This window comes from Podarcis vaucheri (assembly GCF_965113315.1).
Source record: "Podarcis vaucheri genome assembly, chromosome: 14".
NCBI lineage: Eukaryota > Metazoa > Chordata > Lepidosauria > Squamata > Lacertidae > Podarcis > Podarcis vaucheri.
Window position 1 is genome coordinate 2,737,021 of NC_138752.1, and position 20,756 is coordinate 2,757,776.

Consider the following 20,756-nt stretch of genomic DNA (forward strand, 5'->3'; position numbering starts at 1 on the left):
TTGTTAATATTAAAGAATACATTCCTTATTTGAGGCTGACACCTCTTCCTCCCATGAACACAGGGACACCCTGAGGAAAAGGGGGACATTCCGGGTTCAAATCAGAAACGGGGGTGATGTCTGTAAATCTGGGACTGTCCCTGGAAAATAGGGACCTATGGCGGGTCCGGAAACTTCAGCTGGTGCAAAAGGCCATGGCCAGATTGCTCACCAGAAGAAGACGGTGGGAGCACCATCCCACCCCCCAGTCCTGCCCAGCTGCTTCTGGGCTGCCTTACGGGGCTGAGGACCTCCATGCCTCTCCCCAAACAGACCCACCCGGACCTGCGCTTGTCCTCGGAGGCCCTTCTCTAGGTCTGCCCCGCTGAGACGCTCGGAGGGCGGCAACCAGAGGACGGGCCTTTTCTGTGGTGGCCCCCCGATTGTGGAACGCTCTGCCCAGAGAGGCTCGCCTGGCGCCATCATTACTTGTCTTTAGGTGCGAGGCAAAACCATTCCTCTTTACCCAGGCCTATGGCCATTAAATAATCTGAGCCTGCAAAAGTATGGGAGAGTGGACTGTTAAGGTGATTATTTTACACTTAGGCTATTTGTCAGTATGCTTATCACTGATGTTATGTGATGTGTTTTTAATGTTGTACACCACTCTGAGATCTTTTGATAAAGGGCGGTATATAAATTGAATTAATTATTATTATTATTATTATTATTAATTGGAAGGTTGACAGAGTTCTATGAAGCAAACAAACAACTTTGGTCCATATAGAGGCATGTAATAGCAGCCACCAAGCACAAGATGGCGGAATTCTTGAATGTTTGGGTTTTTTAAAAATAACACCAGCCCATAGTTTCTCAACAATAGCAATGAACATACATTTCTTGAACCAGTTATCTAGGGAATAGCATGAAGTCTCATCCCAGCCCTAAACAATCAGTAATTGAGCACTGCCAGGAGATATACTGTAAAAATCAATTGTTTATGTATAAGATCCACATTACCTTTATAAAAAAATAGACTGAAGATCACATTTTTACCTATTGTGTACTGATTTCTCTGATTTCCAAAATTTATGAACTTTGGCACAACTCCACATCTGCCAATAAGATCCTCACGCCTTGCAGCCCCACATGATTTTGTAACGTGAGCCACACATAATATACCACCAATTAGTAACATTTAAAGAGTTCTCCCTTATGCTGACAGAAACCAGTCTAAAGGGTTGGGTGGACCAGATCTTTGTGCATGGAGAGGCACCAAGATGTTCCTCAAGAACTGACTCCTTTTCCAATTTAAGTGAATCCTGGGGCAAAAATTGTAACTGCAAAAGTAGGGAGCATATGATTGATATCATTCCCCTCCGGATGCCCTGCTTAGTTTTCAGCAGGCATTTAAAAGCTGAAACAGAAGGCACCAGCTGAACCTTCAGCCAGAGTCTGCTGCCATCCAGACCAATCGGACTGCATTTTCCTGGTCCAGGCCCCACCTAAGGAAATCTTAAGCATCAGCCAGTCCCTCTCCCTTTCCCCTTGTCAGAGCCTGTCACCATGAATGACTGCTATGTAGGCTAGGCTTGTACTCATTTACAAAGCCCTGAGCAACTTAGGCTCAGGGAACCTCTGGGACCTCATTCGCTCAACGGCTGAGATCACCTGCAGGAGCATTGCTGGCAGTCCTTTGAGTTGGTGAGGCTTATTTGACAACAAGAAAATGAGCCTTTGGTGTCATTGGCCCAGTATGGTGGAACACTGCCAATTCAGCACACACTTTCTGTGCCAACTTTTAAACACCTGCTGCAAACTTTTCTCTTCCACCAGGCCTGTGCAGGCAATTAAGAACACATCTTTCCATAATACTGTACTTAGCTGATTTCTGATTTTAACCTTTTCATGTTTTTGGTTTTCTGGTTTTCTGAACAATTGTTGTAAACCGCTCTGATTTATTTTTTTATCACGAATAGCAGTATAAATATTTTTAGAAATAAAATATAAATATTGTAACATGACAAGGCCTCATGGCTCTGTCAAAGAGGTCACAGAACATTTTATTTTCATTCCAAATACAAACCTTTATATATCATGTCTTCACACATCTCAACAGTTATATGCACTGAGATCATTCTGTTCACATTAGACTCTGTTTCCAAGGGACAGAGCTATCCCAGCACCCTGGCATGACGTTCCAAGGAAGATCAGAAGACATGGGAACCTGTAGGCCAGTCTTCACCAACCTGCTGCCCTCCAGAGTGTGCTGGTGCTGATGGGAGTTGTAGCCTCAAATTTCTGGAGGACAGCAGGTTGCTGAAGTCTGCTGCAGGCTGTATCTCTGCAAGTTATAAATGTGATAGTAACAGCATATGCAGTGGGAAATGGCAGAAATATATGTGAAAGTATATCTTGTGCTGGGGGCTGAAGGTGACAGTCTGATGATGATTGAGGAAGGGAGTTGCCCTGGGCAATAGAGGAAGCATGAATGTCTCAGAAATCCTGGAGAAAGCTAGCAGATCAAAAAACAAGACTGCTGCAGATTGCAGGAATTTACACGTTAAGAGGGGATGTTATACAAGCATGATCCACAGTGAATAATTGCTGCTGGCAGCACACCTACATTGGAGCTGTGAGAATCTCTCTTAATCCTAATTCATTAAGTAGACACTATTTATGAGAGTTTTTTTGTATTTTATTTTATTATGGGAGTTGACCTAGTAACCAGCACATATGATAGCCATGCTCAGTGATGAAAGTTACGACTATCAGGCTTCAGGGACAATTCTTATCATAGGTCTTTCTGTTCATAAATGTGTTGCATGGAACATATTTCCTATAAAATACTACTTAAAAGGAGCAATCACCAATCAACCATACTGTGATTTGGGTGGCAGTCCTCCCAGGGTCAAACTTGCTATAACCCTGAAGACACATCCTCTTGTCTTAACACCATTTTGTCATGGGTGATTCATCTGATATTTTGTCTTCTTGAAAAAAAACATCCTTTTCATCTTAAAAAGAGGGTCTTTTAAAGATTGGTTACAGAATTAAAAAGTAACATTAGCCCAGCTATTTTCCTGTCTCCTTCACTATGGTTGCAGAGATGCTTATTAACGCTTGTAAAGGGATAATTAGTGTAAAGTAATCCTCTTAGGGGACTGAAAGCCCTGGGCGTGGGCTCCCCCCCTCCCTTTTATAATTTCGACATAGGCCTTTTCTATTCCAGCTGAATTGCAATAACCATAGGCAGGCAATACACCCTTGCACTCCCTCTATCCTTGCATTATGCGGCCATCGCCTGCTAAAGACTGCACAGCCCAGGCGGAGTTGGAATATCTGCATTTATTTTTAGCTTAAATGCAAACATGTTTGGATGGTCGGCTCGCTCTTGGTTTTATAACTGTACAAAACTGACAAAAAAAGATAGCAGAGAGAAGAACCATTGGCTTGCTGATATCCTAAGCAACCACAGGGAGAGAATCGAAGCAGAGCTGGATGTGCAGAAAGTGCTGTCATATCTGGTTTATGAGAGAGTTTTTTCCTTGGAGGAGTACAAAGACATTTTGTCCCAGGAGTGCTGTGAGAAGCAAGCTGCGTATCTTTTTGAGAAACTGACTTGCAAGGGCCCCGGCGCCTTGTCCACTTTCTGTTCCGTGCTGGAGGAGGTCTGCCCCCAGTTGCTCCTTTCCATTCTCCTTGACTATCAAGGTAAGGTCATAGGTCCTGCTCTGAAATGTTCCAAGTGTGTTATTGGCGGTGCCCTCAAATCTTTCCACCCTAATAGTCTATAATTAGAGGCTACTTTCTCTCGTGCTAGGCGTTTGCTCCCTTTATAGCGTTTTGTTAAAGGGAAACCCAGGAGAAGAGAGAAAACTGAGATGCAGAAAGAGAATGTGATATAGATGTAATATAAAGCAGTGTTTGTAATAGAAATAGAAGAAATAGAATTAAGAATAGAAATTCTTAAATGATTTACCTATTTATTATTACATTTATATCCCACCTTTTATCCAAGAAGCTGAAGAGCGCATGCACCATTCTTCCTTTCTCCACTTTATTCTAATTAAATTGAGATGATCACTGATGCTGAATAACCCATCATTTGATGAGAAACTTTCTCAAATTGAAAAAGAAAAAATCAATGATTCATCTGATTATATAGTGGCCACTTTGTTCTATATGTTTAAGTGAGTGTAATTTGCAGTGTAATAGTGCCTATGAGACAGGTAGACAGATGGATAGTCAAGTTACATTCATGATAGGTTCTACCACATTTTATTTATTTATTGCGTTTATATCTCACCTTTGGCTTCAGTGAGCTCAAGGAGGCTTACATGGTCCTTCCCCTCCTCATTTAACCTTCACAGCAGCCCTGTGAGGCAAGTTAGGCTGACTGGCCCAAGGTCACTCATGGCTGAATGGGGATTTAAGCCATGGTCTCCCCATTCCTAGTCGGATACCCTAACTGCTTTGCCACACCGGCTTTGAGTCATAGGATCAGTACATGAAACTATCCTTGGTTGAGTCATTACATGAAACCATCCTGACAGCTCTTACTGAAAAAGGGAATGGTCAGCAGACAGTGGAAGAACAACTGCTAAAAGCAGGCTGCCAGCTCCAAGTAAATGCAACATAGCATCAGGGACAGCTCTATTACATATCATAAAGAGATTTTGCAGGTCAACCCACAACACCTAAATCAGAATAACTGGATTGCTGCATTTGACTGAAGTCTTAATCCCATTTTCATCAGGGAAACTAGATCAGTTTCTCCTGTGCATCTTTACTCAGAAGCCTGTCCCATTGTATTCAGTGGTCTACTTCTATATGTGCTTCGAGTGCAGCCTATTTTAGCTCAAGCAGGCTGGGGACATGTGGATTTTGGTTTCACGGCACTCATGTTGCTTGGGGTTGGGAGGCTGATTTATCCCAAAATCATACATAGCCTGTGAGTTTATTGTATTGATTGCACACATCTCAAACAGAAACTTAAACAACCCAAAAGGCTTTCTATAGTAACAGCTACATTTCAGTAACCAAATGCACAGCAAGGTGTGCTGATTAAAAAATAACACACCAACATTAACTTCACTTCTGAAATAGCCACTGCTTGCTCTGCCAGTATGTCACACTTGTAAACTTAATTACCTTTAAAATTGACAGTTGCAAATCCAATTATGCAATAAGGTGACGGGCCGTTTACCATAATTTATCTATGAACAGACCACTATGCACCTCTCTCTGTTTCCTTCTTATGATTTACTGGACAGTTTTATGATGCTGACAAGGATGCAAATGCAAGAAATTGTGTTTTTCAAATATCCAAGTGAATTCTCACAGGCGCTGATACAGTGTGTTCCATGTTGCCCCTGGGGACAGAGTAGGGAATCACATTAAGGAGTAAATTGGGGGGGGGGAGCCTCTAGAGCAACGCTAGAATAGTTTGCAGATCATGTTTCTATCCTTCATTCACTATTTCCTCACCATTGCCATTTTGCTTTCTAAATTTTGTCCAACCTTTGAATGAAGGCACTTTTTTGTGAGGGCATCTAGATAAAAACATTATTGTGAATTCTTCACTTCCCTGAGCAGTGAGAAGTTCCAGGGTGGAGCCGCTCAGCGGAAGTTTACTTTGGACACTTACTGTGCCTGGACCAGCGTCCCATTCCCACAGCGCTCAGCCAGATGCCTCTGGAGGACAACAGCACTCCTGCTTGTGTTCCAGCTAATGGTATTCAGAGGCATACTGTTTCTAATATGGGCGATAATATACAGTCATCATTTCAAATAGCCATTGATAACCACATCAGTGGAACCTACATGCAGGTAAACAGGGCACTTCTACAGTGTTGGATATATTCTACACTGCTACAAATGAGGTCCCCCAATCCCAGCGCCTTACATCTCTCTGGGTGTCCTTACTGTATCTCTCCTAACCTGTTATTTCTTCACACACACCCCTTAGGAGTGCTTCATCCTCTGCCCCTTAGCTGTTTCTGTGTTTATGTCTGTGTTTATGATGGCAGAAGAGAGAGACCCCCCCCCCAGTGTTGGATGGTTATTCCATAGGCCATAGCTTAGTGTTGGTGTGCTGCTTTGCATGCAGGAGAATCCAGGATTATCCCATGACATCTCCAGGTTAAAATATCAGGTAGTAGAATGTGGGAAGCGCCTCTGTATTTCTCTGCCTCTGTCTACCTGAGACCTTGGATAACTGGTGTCAGAGGAGACAATATAGGGCTAGACAGCTCTTTGTTTCTCATTGCACTTCTCTGCTTGTTATTGGTATTGTTAAACATTTTTAATTGTACTCTGTTTTGGGACTGTGTGAAAAACTGCATAATTGTCTAACAAATCTGCATGACTGGTTTTCCATTGAACTAGAGTGACTTTGAATCCAGCACCAGTAATCAAAGGAACTCTTTGCTCTAATCCAGGTGTGCTGACCAGGAGTTTCGCAGGCACATATTTCAATAATACAAAACCGAGGACAGTGCCAGATATGGACATTCATGAACCCAGCGAAGCCAGTGACCAGGAAGGAAACCCTTTGCCAGAGGATCACATAAATTTTTCCTTTGACAAATACAGGTAAAAAGTTCTACACTTGTTTCATTTTGTTCTGCTTTAGTCAATCACAGAATGCTTTCTTTCTGACCTCTGAATATTCATTGGATAGGAGGGGTTTCTTACTCTTTTCCTCCCTACAATATGTCTAAGTAAAGGAAGATGTGGAAAAAAGCAGCCTTGCATTGTGTGCATGCCTGTGTGCATTATGTGTGTGTGCATTATGCCAAGATACTGGATCTAAGAGACAGATGTATCGCTTCTAGAGGGCCAGGTTGCCACTATGTCCAGAAATGTCCTTCAACAGCTTTGGCTGGTGCATGGTCTGTAACCTTGAAAAAGCAGGTCAGGCCCACGGGGCTGGGGGATGGGGGTAGCTTTGAATAGTTGGTTGGTTGGGAGCACAGGACAAGGCCTTCCTTGTGATGGTGCCAACCCAATTCACCAGAAGGCTTGTCTCTCTACCCATGAGGTCTGCACCACTGAGAAGACATCTCTTTATAAACACACCACTGAGATCTAACTGATTCCCTGTTTAAATGATGACTAGTCTCTGGTTGCTGTTTCAGTTCATTATGAATGTTTTATTTTACGTGATTGATTTGATATTGTTCTTAATAAACTGCTATTGATTGTAATATGCTTCAAGGTCCTTGAGCATGGTGAAAAAGGGGAATGACTGAATGTCATTACAAGCATACCCACACACACCCCACACGCCCCACACATACACCCTTAGGGCCCAGATCCCCCAGTAAATCATTTACACTAAGTCAGGGATCATAGAATCATAGAATCATAGAGTTGGAAGAGACCACAAGGGCCATCGAGTCCAACCCCCTGCCAAGCAGGAAACACCATCAGAGCACTCCTGACATATGGTTGTCAAGCCTCTGCTTAAAGACCTCTAAAGAATGAGACTCCACCACACTCCTTGGCAGCAAATTCCACTGTCGAACAGCTCTTACTGTCAGGAAGTTCTTCCTAATGTTTAGGTGGAATCTTCTTTCTTGTAGTTTGGATCCATTGCTCCGTGTCCGCTTCTCTGGAGCAGCAGAAAACAACCTTTCTCCCTCCTCTATGTGACATCCTTTTATATATTTGAACATGGCTATCATATCACCCCTTAACCTCCTCTTCTGCAGGCTAAACATGCCAAGCTCCCTTAGCCGTTCCTCATAAGGCATCGTTTCCAGGCCTTTGACCATTTTGGTTGCCCTCCTCTGGACACGTTCCAGTTTGTCAGTGTCCCTCTTGAATTGTGGTGCCCAGAACTGGACACAGTACTCCAGGTGTGGTCTGACCAGAGCAGAATACAGTGGCACTATTACTTCCCTTGATCTAGATGCTATACTCCTATTGATGCAGCCCAGAATTGCATTGGCTTTTTTAGCTGCCGCGTCACACTGTTGGCTCATGTCAAGTTTGTGGTCAACCAAGACTCCTAGATCCTTTTCACATGTACTGCTCTCAAGCCAGGTGTCACCCATCTTGTATTTGTGCCTCTCATTTTTTTTGCCCAAGTGCAATACTTTACATTTCTCCCTGTTAAAATTCATCTTGTTTGTTTTTGCCCAGTTCTCTAATCTGTCAAGGTCGTTTTGAAGTGTGATCCTGTCCTCTGGGGTGTTAGCCACCCCTCCCAGTTTGGTGTCATCTGCAAATTTGATCAGGATGCCCTTGAGTCCATCATCCAAGTCGTTGATAAAGATGTTGAATAAGACCGGGCCCAAGACAGAACCCTGTGGCACCCCACTAGTCACTCTTCTCCAGGATGAAGAGGAACCATTGATGAGCACCCTTTGGGTTCGGTCAGTCAGCCAGTTACAAATCCACTGAGTGGTAGCATAGTCAAGACCGCATTTTACCAGCTTCTTTACAAGAATATCATGGGGCACCTTGTCAAATGCCTTGCTGAAATCAAGGTAGGCTACATCCACTGCGTTCCCTTCATCTACCAGGCTTGTAATTCTGTCAAAAAACGAGATCAGGTTAGTCTGACATGACTTATTTTTCAGAAATCCATGCTGACTATTGGTGATCACAGCATTCCTTTCTAGGTGCTCACAGACTGTTTGCTTAATGATCTGCTCCAGAATCTTCCCTGGTATTGATGTCAGACTGACTGGGCGGTAATTACTTGGGTCCTCTCTTTTTCCCTTTTTGAAAATAGGGACAACATTTGCCCTCCTCCAGTCTGCCGGGACTTCGCCTGTTCTCCAGGAATTCTCAAAGATGACTGCCAGTGGTTCTGAGATCACATCTGCCAGTTCTTTTAATACTCTTGGATGCAGTTCATCTGGCCCTGGAGACTTGAATACATCTAAACTAGCCAAATATTCTTGTACTATCTCCTTAGTTATTCTGGGCTGTGTTTCCTTTGCTGAATCATTTGCTCCAAATTCTTCAGGTCGGGCATTGTTTTCTTTATCGGAGAAGACTGAGGCAAAGAAGGCATTGAGGAGTTCAGCCCTTTCTGTGTCCCCTGTTTGCATTTCACCATCTTCTCCTCTGAGTGACCCCACAGTTTCTTTGTTCTTCCTTTTGCTACGAACATACCCATAAAAGCCTTTTTTGTTGCTTTTAACCTCTCTAGCAAGCCTGAGTTCATTCTGTGCTTTAGCTTTTCTGACTTTGTGTCTACACGTGCTGGCTATTTGTTTGAATTCCTCTTTGGTGGTTTCCCCCCTTTTCCATTTTTTGTACACATCCTTTTTTAATCTTAATTCAGTTAAAAGTTCTTTAAATAGCCACCCTGGCTTCTTTAGGCACCTTCCATGTTTCCGTCTCATTGGTATTGCCTGTCGTTGTGCTTTTACTATCTCACTCTTAACAAACTCCCAGCCATCATGAACTCCCTTTCCTTTAAGTATTGCTGTCCATGGGATCTCACCCAGCACTTCCCTAAGTTTTATGAAGTCGCCTTTCTTAAAGTCAAGAAATTGAGTCCTAGTATGCTTGGCTGCTCCTTTCCGCTGTATAGTAAACTTCAGAAGAGCATGATCACTCGCGCCTAATGATCCTTCCACATCTACCCCACTAACCAGGTCATCAACATTGGTTAGGACCAGATCTAAAATGGCTGTTCCTCTTGTTGCTTCTCCCACTTTCTGGACAATGAAGTTGTCTGCAAGGCCAGTGAGGAATCTGTTTGACCTTATGCTCTTGGCTGAGTTTGACGTCCAACAAATATCCGGGTAATTGAAGTCCCCCATTACTACTATCTCCCTTCCTTTTGCATGCTTGGCCATCTGTTCCAGGAAGGCATCATCTATGTCCTCCGTTTGGCTTGGGGATCTATAGTAAACTCCCACAATGAGGTCTCTGTTATTCTTCTCTCCCTTAATTTTGACCCAAATGCTCTCACTTTGGCTTTGAGGTTCTAAATCTTGGATCTCTTCACAGGTATACACATCCCTGACATATAACGCCACTCCTCCTCCTTTCTTGTCTGGTCTGTTTCTCTGAAATAGATTGTATCCCCCCATTATTACATTCCAATCGTGGGACTTATCCCACCAGGTTTCAGTGATGCCTATTATGTCATATTTAGTTTGCTGTACCAAGAGCTCAAGCTCATCTTGTTTATTTCCCATGCTTTGCGCATTAGTGTACAGACATTGAAGTCCATTAATCATTCCCCCGTGACTCTTATTTAAGGATTTTTTCCTCCCACCACTAGGTCCGTGTGCTGTTTGCTCCATTTGGTCTATGACATTTGGATGATCATCTTCATTAATTGATAGACTCCTACCTTCAGGAGCATTGTCTCCCTCCCCCACATTAGTCAGTTTAAAGCCCTCCTGATGAGGTTTCTGAGATTTTTGGCAAAAACATTTCTCCCAACCGTTGTGAGGTGCAGCCCATCGCTTGCCAGAAGTCCATCTTCAAGAAACTGCAGTCCGTGATCTAAGAATCCAAACCGTTCCTGTTTACACCATTTGCGAAGCCAGCTGTTCACTTCCACTATTTTCCCCTCTCTCCCTGGGCCACGTCGTTCAACTGGGAGGACAGACGAGATGACAATTTGTGCATTTAGTTGCTTCAATTTCCTGCCGAGAGCCTCGTAGTCTCTTTTGATCTTCTGGAGGCTATTGCTTGCAGTGTCATTGGTTCCCACATGAACCAAGAGGAAGGGGTATTCGTCAGTGGGTTTTATGATTCCTTGCAGTCGTTCAGTTACATCTTGGATCTTAGCCCCGGGGAGACAGCACACTTCCCGAGACATCTTGTCAGGCCCACAGATCACTGCTTCTGTTCCCCTCAGTAGGGAATCCCCTATCACCACTACACGCCTCCTCTTGGGTTTGGTCGGGGTTCTTCCGTGAGCTGTCCGTTCCAAGGTCACCTGCACATTCCCTGAGGACTGACTTTGCTGCTCGTCTTCATATACCTGATCGACTGTAATGAGGGAGAGATCCTCAAATGGAGTCTGCTCTTCGTCTTCCATGCTAGGGGAGAGGACCTCAAAGCGATTGTGTATTTCTAGACAATCAGAGTGGACCCTGGGCCTCCTACTTCTTTGAGTCACGTTTCTCCATATATCTGGCTCCTGTGTTGGTGAACAAGCCTCCTTCTCAGGGGAGTCCCCTGTCTCCTCCTTGGTGGGGACGGTGTGCTCTGTTGCTTCCAAGAAGAGCTCCAGCTCTCTAATTCTTTGGAGCGTAGCTACACGTTCCTCCAGTTGCTGGACTTTGTCTTTTAATAGGGCAATCAACATGCAATTGCTGCAGGTAAAGCTGCCTGCAACCTTTGGCAAGATGGCAAACATTGCGCAGGAATTGCAGGCGACTGCAGCTGTTCCCTCCCCTTCCATCATGAGATCGTATAAAGAACAATATCTCCAACCAGTAACTGATCTGAACAGTCTCTGTTGTTGAAATTCTAACCTTTGCTCACTGTGTTTAATTTCTTGTTCTTCATGTTGTGTGCAGCTGAGATGAAGACATATTCACTCTACAGGGCTGTGCTTATTATATCACAATGTAAGGTCACTTACAGAAGCAAACTAATTATAAAATGCCCAAATGCTTTCTTTAAATGAAAAGAAATGGATAAATTGGGAGTCAACTGTCAAACTGATGTACGGTGGGAATGCTTAGTAGCACTAAAATAAATAAATCAAATTAAGCCACCACAACATACATTAGGCTGTGATCCAACCTTCCTTTTCAGTTGAGTTTGTGTTTCCATTGCATAGGGGTTTAATTGGAGGGTACACAATCTTGGTGTCCTTCTTTTGTCTATTGGCCCTGGTTCAGAGATTTGTGTAGAGAAACAAGCTCCTTCCACCATTTGCCCCTGTTTGCAAGAGGCTTGTTAAAATTCAAAAGTACTTTGACGGTTAAAATGGGGGATGCAAAACTGATGAAACAATATTGTTAGGCATTCCCCACTTTTCCAAACAGTGAGATGTTCCCGGGGTAGTGCTACTGGGTTCAGTTTCCTTTTGAGATGGCCTTGGAGCCTTGGGCTATCTTTGCAATATTTGTTTTATTTACAAAATAAGTAGAACACAAGTGGAGGCAAAGAGACTTGTCTACTACAGGCAGAAGGTCTCCCAGAGAGTAATTTGGGTAATACCATCCTCAGACTGCACTCCCTAATCTGGAGTGATGCCACTTCCAAACACCATTCCAAACTGCCCCCCTCAAAAACTCACTGAGAGATTTCCAAATATCCAAATATCCTGATCCACTGAAATGCCCACCACTATGGATAGCTGAAGGAAGTGGGTCGGTGTGATGGCCTGGGAATCTGATTCAGAATCTGAACCGGAGGAATCCCAACCTGCACAGGAGTCCCCGCCTCCAGGGCCGGCTGAACTGGGGCAGGGCCTTGATTCTGAAGCGCCTGCACCTGTGCCGGATCCTCAGGAGCAGACACCAGATGTATCCACTCTGGCTCTGGAGGTGATTGAGGGCCCATTGCCGGCAGGCGCGCCTCTCCCAGCCCTTTCAGGGGAAGGTGAAGCTGCTCCTGGGTCCAGTAACCCTCCAGCTTCTCCTGAGCTGCAGAGGCTCAGGGCAGAGAGGCGAAGGTTACTGGGTTCTCTCAGGAGGAGTGCTCGCCTTAAGGCCAGGAGAGGCAGGTCACCTGTGGGCCGGGACCGCCCCTGGCCTCAGAGAAGATAAAGGCCAGTCAGCCCGGAGCAAGAGAAAATTTCTGCAAGGCATAAATGCAATAAACGTGCAGCAAAGAACCAAATTAAATACAGTCAAACCTCGTTTTGCGTCCGCTTCGGCGAACATCAGTGGCAAACCTGGAAGTACCGGAACGGGTTACTTCTGGGTTCGCCGCTTGCACATGCACAGAAGCGCTTAATTGTGCCGCATGCGTACGCAGGCGCGGCACTTCGACATGCGTCATTTTTGGCTTGCGGACGGGCCTACGGAACGGATCCTGTAAAAGCATTTGCTGACAATTTGATAATAGCAATGAAGAACCCAATAGAAAGTGTGCCAACAGTTATGAAGATTAACGAATTTGGGTCAGTTGCAGGCTTCAAATTAAATAAACATAAAACCAAAATGTTAGTCAAAAACATGAAAGAAGAGGATAAAAGAGAATTACAATAGTTTACAGGCCTTACGATTAGCAAGAAACTCAAATATTTAGGTATATGGATAACAGCTAAAAATATTAATTTGTACAAAGCTAACTATATACCAATCTGGAAAGAGATAAAAAGAAATTTGGAAATATGGGACAGGTTAAAATTATCATTCTGGGGTAAGATCTCCACAATAAAAATGAATGTATTGCCCAAAATACTATTCCCCCCCCCCAGCCATTCCAGTAGTAGGAAGCACAAGACATTTTAAAACCTGGCAGAAGGACATAAGCAAATTTATTTGGCAGGGCAAAAGACCTAGAATTAGTTATAAACTCCTGATGGATGGCAGAGAATCAGGAGGCTTTGCCCTGCCAAATCTTGAGCTGTATTATGAGGCTGCATGTCTATGATGGATCAAGGAGTGGCTGATCTTAAAAAACACAGATACAGTTACCTTGGGTTAAGAACTTAATTCGTTCCAGAGGTCCGTTCTTAACCTGAAACCGTTCTTAACCTGAGGTACCACTTTAGCTAATGGGGCCTCCTGCTGCTGCCGCACCACCAGAGCGTGATTTCTGTTCTCATCCTGAAGCAAAGTTCTTAACCCAAGGTACTATTTTTAGGTTAGTGGAATCTGTAACCTGAAGCGTCTGTAACCTGTATAACCTGAAGCGTCTGTAACCCGAGGTACCACTGTATATTAGATCTAGAGGACTTCAACAACAGTTTTGGCTGGCACGCCTATCTCTGTTATGAGAAAGCAAGGGTTTATGCAGTCTGGGTAAAAAAATAAGGGTATTTTGGAGCAAAAACCACCATGGTGGTTGTCACCAACAGAGGCCATGACTGTATAAAAGGTTAACATGAGGAACGATCAGGTAACATATAAAGAAATTCTCTGACAGGAAGATAATAAATTAAAACTTAAATTTTTTGATGAGATAAAAAATAAAGTGACAGGCTGGCTAGAGTACCATCAAATATTTGATCTATTTAAACAAGATAAAAAGAAGGGATTCAGTAAAGAGCTTTCAAGATTTGAGAAAGACCTGATATACAATGACCAGAAAATACTATCGAAAATGTACAAAATTTTACTAGAATGGTCGGTAAAGGACGAGGAGGTAAAGTGAGCTATGGTGAAGTGGGCAGTGGACTTAGGTCATACTATACAGTTGTCAGAGTGGGTGAAATCAATCATATTTGCTTCATCTGTTAAGAAAAGCTTTCACATATCTACTTATAAAATGAGAAACTCCAGATGGAATGATATCTTCAATAACATGTAGCCATTTACAAAAATATAAAAATATGTCTTTTGAAGAAAATGTAACTCAGAGCCAAGCACATATGCCACCCCAACAGCCCTGCATAAATTTAAACAGTGTGGAAAACCAAGGTAACTGTTTCTCCTGCCAACCAGGCAACCAATTGGAAGCTACCAATCTCGTCTATAAATACAACTATAAGGTGACTATGGCATCAATAAAAATATGAGGAAATCTTGATGAAATTGCAACCTTATTTGAAAAAAAAAGCAAATAACTGCTAATAACTTGTCTCTAACTGTCTATTTTTATGAGGGAAACAACTGATATTCTGGTCTTCATTGGTGAAAAATAACTTACCATCTTGTGTCTATTACTCCCCTCCCCCCTCCCCCCTTTTTTTTGGAGATGTGGAGGCTCATTTTGAACAGTTGATAGAATCTTCAGGTTGGATCCAACATAGCACTGAGTTAGAATTACTTATCAGCATAATCGTTCCACTGGGGAAGTGTTTTGGGCCGGCAGAGCAAGAGTAGTGCAAGAGAATGCTCAAGCAGGTTGGTGGTCATTTTGTTGCATAATAGACTGTGCCATCTGTTGCACAGCTACTTTCCACTAGTGCCGCTCTTGCATTGGGTCCCTTTGCTGCACAACAAGAGCCCTTGCGCTAGAAGGCGGAGAGCGCTGAATGCAGCCCATGGAGTTGGAAGGGTCCCTGAAAGCCAGCTAGCCCAACCCCACTGGTCAGCAATGCATAACAGGGAGTTTGGGCAACGATCTTTGATTTGAGGCGAAGAGTCTCACAGGTGTATTGTTATCAGGGCCAGCCAGCCCAAGAGTGAAGCCTCGGGCTGCGGAATCCCGGGCACCTCACCCGCCCCTGCCACTGCTGTCAGGTTTGTGCGGCTGGGCTGCCATCTCATGGGAGTGCCACAGCATCTCGCAGAACTCACTCAGAGGGACCATTATAACTGTGTGACCTCAGTAAGCGAGGCGGGGGGGGGGGAGAGATGGCACCGGCGAGTTTCACCTCAGGTGGCAAAATGGGATGGGCCACCCATGAGCCTTATGTTCACCTGTGAAATGTTGTAAGGTATGTAATAAAGCTTTTCAAAAAAATACTTTGAAGACTGAATCCAAGCAATAGAAGTAGGAAACTGTGTGGTGGTTAAAAACAAAGATGAAGAATGTTGGAGGGAGCAGGGATGGAGTCCGGATAGTTTCTTTTTTTAAGCGTGAGATATGTTCATGAGTTACCAATTGCCATAGTAACCTAATCCAGTTTACATAATTCTGCATTTGATTATTCCCTTCCTGACAGAGAGCAGCAAGCCTGCCTCATTGCTCTTCTTCCTCTTGCTTTGAATCAAGGCTAGTCTTGTGGGTGAATGACCCCCTCCTGCACAAACAGAGGCTCCTCATAAGGGTTCAGTGTAACTTCCCCTTGCATGGTAGATTATCTCCCAATTAGCGACAGTAGGGATGTCACAAGATGTTGAACAGGGATGCTCACCGAAGTGAACACTGCCTGCTTCATCCTGCAGGTAGATTCAGAGTGTGCCACATGGCCACCCCAAAAGAATACCTGCCCCAAATCTGTTTGCATGCATGCACTCTCTTGCAGCTTTAGAGGCAGAGATTGTGCAAGGTGGCAGATCAGGCAGCATCATAATCCATGCCTTGGAGAGTGTTGTCAGGAGCTACATTAAACAATTCTGTACAGTGGTGCCCCGCAAGACGAACGCCTCGCAAGACGAAAAACTCGCTAGACGAAAGCGTTTTTCGGTTTTGCGTTGCTTTGCTAGGCGAATTTCCCTATGGGCTTGCTTCGCAAGACGAAAACATCTTGCGCTTTTTTTCTTAAAGCCGCTTGAAGAGGCGCAGTTGCGACGGACCGTGCTTCGCAAGACGAAAAACATCGCAAGACGAAAAGACTCGCGGAACGAATTATTTTCGTCTTGCGAGGCACCACTGTATGGAACTGTTATCAACCATTTTGGGCCAGTGTCCGAGGTCACTGCATTCTTTGAAATCACTGAATTTGCTTCTAGTTTCATGTTTCTGCTCTGTCTCTGCTCGTTCCACGAAACTTTCATGTTCACCACTGTGATCATCATCTGTATCAAAAGTATTAACAGTGAGTTGAATATTGCTAGAAAGTGCACAAACTGTGGGAGCTCTATCACTGGTTTCAATGGTGTTTGCTTGACTTGTTTCAACTGTAGGTGTAGACAAACTTGTCATTACAAAATAGTTTGTTAGTTTTTGACATTGATAATTTTCATCACATCACTTTTCCATTTAAGTACTTTTGTGAACTCAGTTTATTCCTTTAGGGTCTTAACCTCTGTTAAAAGTGGGGGGAAATCTGTGCTACGGACTCGCAAACTTTGAGATTGTTGAAATATATATGGGCCTTGCAGAGCCAGGCAGAGGCCCGGGCCAGGTAGAAAATGCGCCCCCCCCTTTTTTTTTACCCAGGGGATAACTGAAGTCTTATAAATAAGTAAGTATAAAAATAATTTTCACGAAAGTTATGCTGACAAATAATTTTATTTCAAGGCTTGACCCGCATCTGCATATAAAGACAAAATGGAAAATATAGATATACAATAGTGCTTTTTAAAAATACATAGGGAAAAGGATTGTTTTAAGTATTTACATTTAAAAATGCTTTCTTGGCTTTCTTTTCTTTCTTCTCCAGTCTTTATGGAAAATTCATGAAAACCAAGAAAGCGCTCTTCAATTTCAAAACTTTTAGCTTCTCTCCTCACATATCTGCTGATGAACGATAACTGTTCTTGGTGAGAGCAATCAGGGGTTGCATTAACAGCCGTCGCAAAATACTTAGCTTCTCGTATTTCTTGAATGATACTCCTCTGGACGAATGATCCACAAATTTCAATAAACTCATTTTGAATTCTACTTGATAGGTAGTGTACTTGGAGTCTTACACCATTCTTCTGTGCATTTTGTGCTTGTGCAACATGTTCCTCTAATAATGAATCGTATTTACTGAGGAGCTCAACTAAACCCAAAAAGTTACCATTATGACTATCATCAAGTCATTCAGAAGAATCAAGGAAAGGGAGAGAAAAACAGGATAATGTCAAGGATGCATTGAAGTATTTTCTTCCATTTAGTGCTTTCAGCCTTCAGCTGGTCAACAACATAATTGTCAACTGCAGAACCACATAGAGCAGCTCTACTTGATATTTTCCACGTAATATAGTTTTCTTTATGTAAGTTAGAATTTTCATGGCTAGGAATGTGATCCTTTAATTTTCTCCATCCTTTCTGTATACTCCATCCTGGATGATCTGTTAATGTACTCACATTAGTCATAACTCCCCCTTAGAGAACAAAAAAAACAAACAAAACAAAAAAAGGTACAAAATAAAGCGATCGCTTAACTTGGCTCCAACACAACCAGTCTCATTTATGTTTTTAGCCATTTTTCATTATTACAGTAAAAAGACGACTTGGAAATGAATTATTGTCCTTATCACTCGGAACATTCATTGGTACTTCGAAGTATTGAACTTTTAAAAGCCTCTCAGTATCATTTCTATTCTTCTTATTAATTAATCCAATATCGATTTGTGGCTGTGAGGCAGGGATTATTTCAATTGAAGATTCTGTATTATTATCTTCAGATTGTTGAGAAGGCGTTTGTTGTTCCACGGCTCGCTCTGTTGATTGATCGCCAGTTTCTTCGATAGCATTACCTCTATAATGGAAGGTCCTGATTCAGCAAGGTGATTAACCGGGTTGATTTGTTGTTGACTTCTGACTACAAGTGCAGTAATAGATTTTGATTGTTTTACAGCTTCATCTTGTTGTTTAGTGCGTTTTCTCTTTGATGCACCACTTTCGAACTTCCTCCCTGTGGTACTCGTGTCTGTGCTCTACAGAACTGATCTGAAAAAATATTTATATAACGTATTTTTTTTTATAATGTATTATAATTTTAAATACATTTTACAATAAATACATTATTCATTTTTAAATGTATTATACAATTTTTAATAGTTCAATAATGTATTTAAAAATCTATTTTTAAGTAGACAAATTTGACTATTAATTATAATTAAATTATAATTAAAACTTCTCCATCTTCTTATGCTTGTGAGAAAGCCACTATTGCTCATAAGCCACTATTTCTTTAAAAAAAAATGTTTCCACCAAATTTTATCCTCATTGAGCTATATGTACTCCTCGGGTGTAAGTAATATTCCTGGCCTAGTCAACAAAATTTTAAACAAATGGCCACATCTTCATCAATTTTTCATCATTAAAAAAAAAAAATAGCGATAAGAAAGCCAACACACTTATCTTTAAGGTACGTGTGGTTTTAATTTTTGGCAAACAAGATTTCAAACAAAAACTCACCAACTTTTAACAGCATGAAAAACATGGTCCACCATCACGTTCGCGGCGCCCTGGCTGCTGGGGCCTTGGTCGCCTCCACCCACCCGGCGCCCCTTCTGCGCTCCTCTGCGGAGCCCATTGCAGGCCCCAGGCGCCCCGGACACCGGGAAGCTTTTCTCTGGCGCTGCCAGCCATGGCCCCAGGGAAACCGCCCACCGCCGCCTTTGCGCCTCCGCGTTCGCCCCAGTGCATCCCCTGCGGTTGTGAATATGCTGACCGAGGCCCCCTTTGGAATGGGGGGCCCAGGCCAAGTGGCCCACATGGCCCCCCCCTCTGTCTCAGCCTGTATATACTGTATATATTAAAAATCAGCTTGAGTTGCGTGACTCAAACTGGGCGTACTAGACCCAATTTTTTAAGCAATGTGGACTAAAGTCATTTCTGGGGCCCTTCTGGGATGAGGGGTCCCGAAGCTTTCATAGTTGTTTTTTGGTGTTTTTTTATAAGATATTTATTGAGATTTTCAAGAAATTACAAAATAAAAATAGTTAAAAACAACTCAGTCTTTCCGTCACATATTTTTCATTTGCTTATTTCCCAGACCTCCTCACGCCTCCCTTTTCTGTATTCCAGTTCAAATTGTTAATTCAGCAAATCCCTCCCCTCTTCATTCATCTTAATCTTCAATTTTAAAATATTATAACATTAAATTTTTACCTATTAATAACCATTTTCTCATATTCTCTTATAGCATTACAGCTAAAGACCACTTAGTTTCTATCCAACATCATTCTAACATTCATTAATTTTACAGTATTTCTGTAAATAATCTTTAAACTTTTTCCAATCTTCTTCCACCTACTCTTCTCCCTGGTCTCGGATTCTGCCAGTCATTTCTGCCAGTTCCATATAGTCAATCACCTTCATCTGCCATTCTTCCAGAAGTCTTGTGTCTTCCAATACTTTGCAATGAGTATTCTTGCTGCTGTTGTGGCATACATAAAGAAAGTTCTATCCTTCTTTGGCACCAATTGGCTGACAATGCCCAGGAGAAAGGCCTCTGGTTTCTTCAGGAAGGTATATTTAAATACCTTTTTCATTTCATTATAGATCATCTCCCAGAAAGCCTTAATCTTTGGGCATGTCCACCAAAGGTGAAAGAATGTACCTTCAGTTTCTTTACATTTCCAACATTTATTATTGGGCAAATGATAGATTTTTGCAAGCTTGACTGGTGTCATAGCTTTCATAGTTGATTCCCCCCCACCTGTGTTTTCATTTGTTCAAACTGAGCATTAATAAAAGTTATTCAAGTTAATAAATGAAACAAATAACATTTCTTCCATTCCAGAAGAATAGAAGTGTAGAAATTTATCTTGTTCTTCAATCTGAAGAGTAGAAATTCGCCTAGACAAGCAAACTTTCCCCTCTCTCTTTAGTATTATGAAGAGGAAAGCAAGCACTGGAGAACTTACTTCTTCTCTGGTTGATGGATACGTTTAGGCTGGTCTCTTCCTTGCACCTGTGAAAAGCAGGGGTTGCATTGTTAACAACAGAACAAACACATAACCACCAGTTTCTGTTTAAGATGTTTATTAGCTCATCATTATCAAGAGTGGTATCAGTTTTGTTTGATGAGTTGACCACTAGATGGTACTATATTAATATAATTAAGTAACTTGGATACTGTAATAGTCATTCAAAGCATATCTTCAACACTCAGGGCTGGATCGAGGGAAGGGGGGCACCACATAAATTTTCCATTGGCAGATTTTTAACATCAATGGTCACAAATTGCTCAGCTGAACATTCATTTTCTCATTTGAAATATATTAAAAATCCCAACAGAACTATGCAGCAAGGAAGGCTGGATGCCTTATCTCTACTATGTGTAGAGGCAAATGCATTACATAAGATTAGTTTTTAGGATCTGATCAAGCACTTTGCAATTAGAAAAAGTTGCAGAAAAAGTTTAAAATATAAATAAAGTGGAAGTATACAAAAATAAA

General features: G+C 42.5%; 1 protein-coding gene across 5 annotated transcripts in view; it reads left to right on the top strand.

The window, feature by feature from the left end:
* The first annotated feature begins 3,335 nt into the window (after nt 1–3,335).
* Nucleotides 3,336–20,756, top strand: part of TJP1 (tight junction protein 1) — a 354,744-nt gene continuing 337,323 nt past the window's right edge. For all 5 annotated transcript variants that reach the window (XM_082198001.1, XM_082198004.1, XM_082198005.1 and 2 more), the window contains exons 1-2: nt 3,336–3,693; nt 6,423–6,576. In XM_082198001.1, the coding sequence (XP_082054127.1) occupies nt 3,351–3,693; nt 6,423–6,576 (497 nt within the window). In that variant the 5' untranslated portion in view covers nt 3,336–3,350. The remainder of the gene's footprint in view (nt 3,694–6,422; nt 6,577–20,756) is intronic.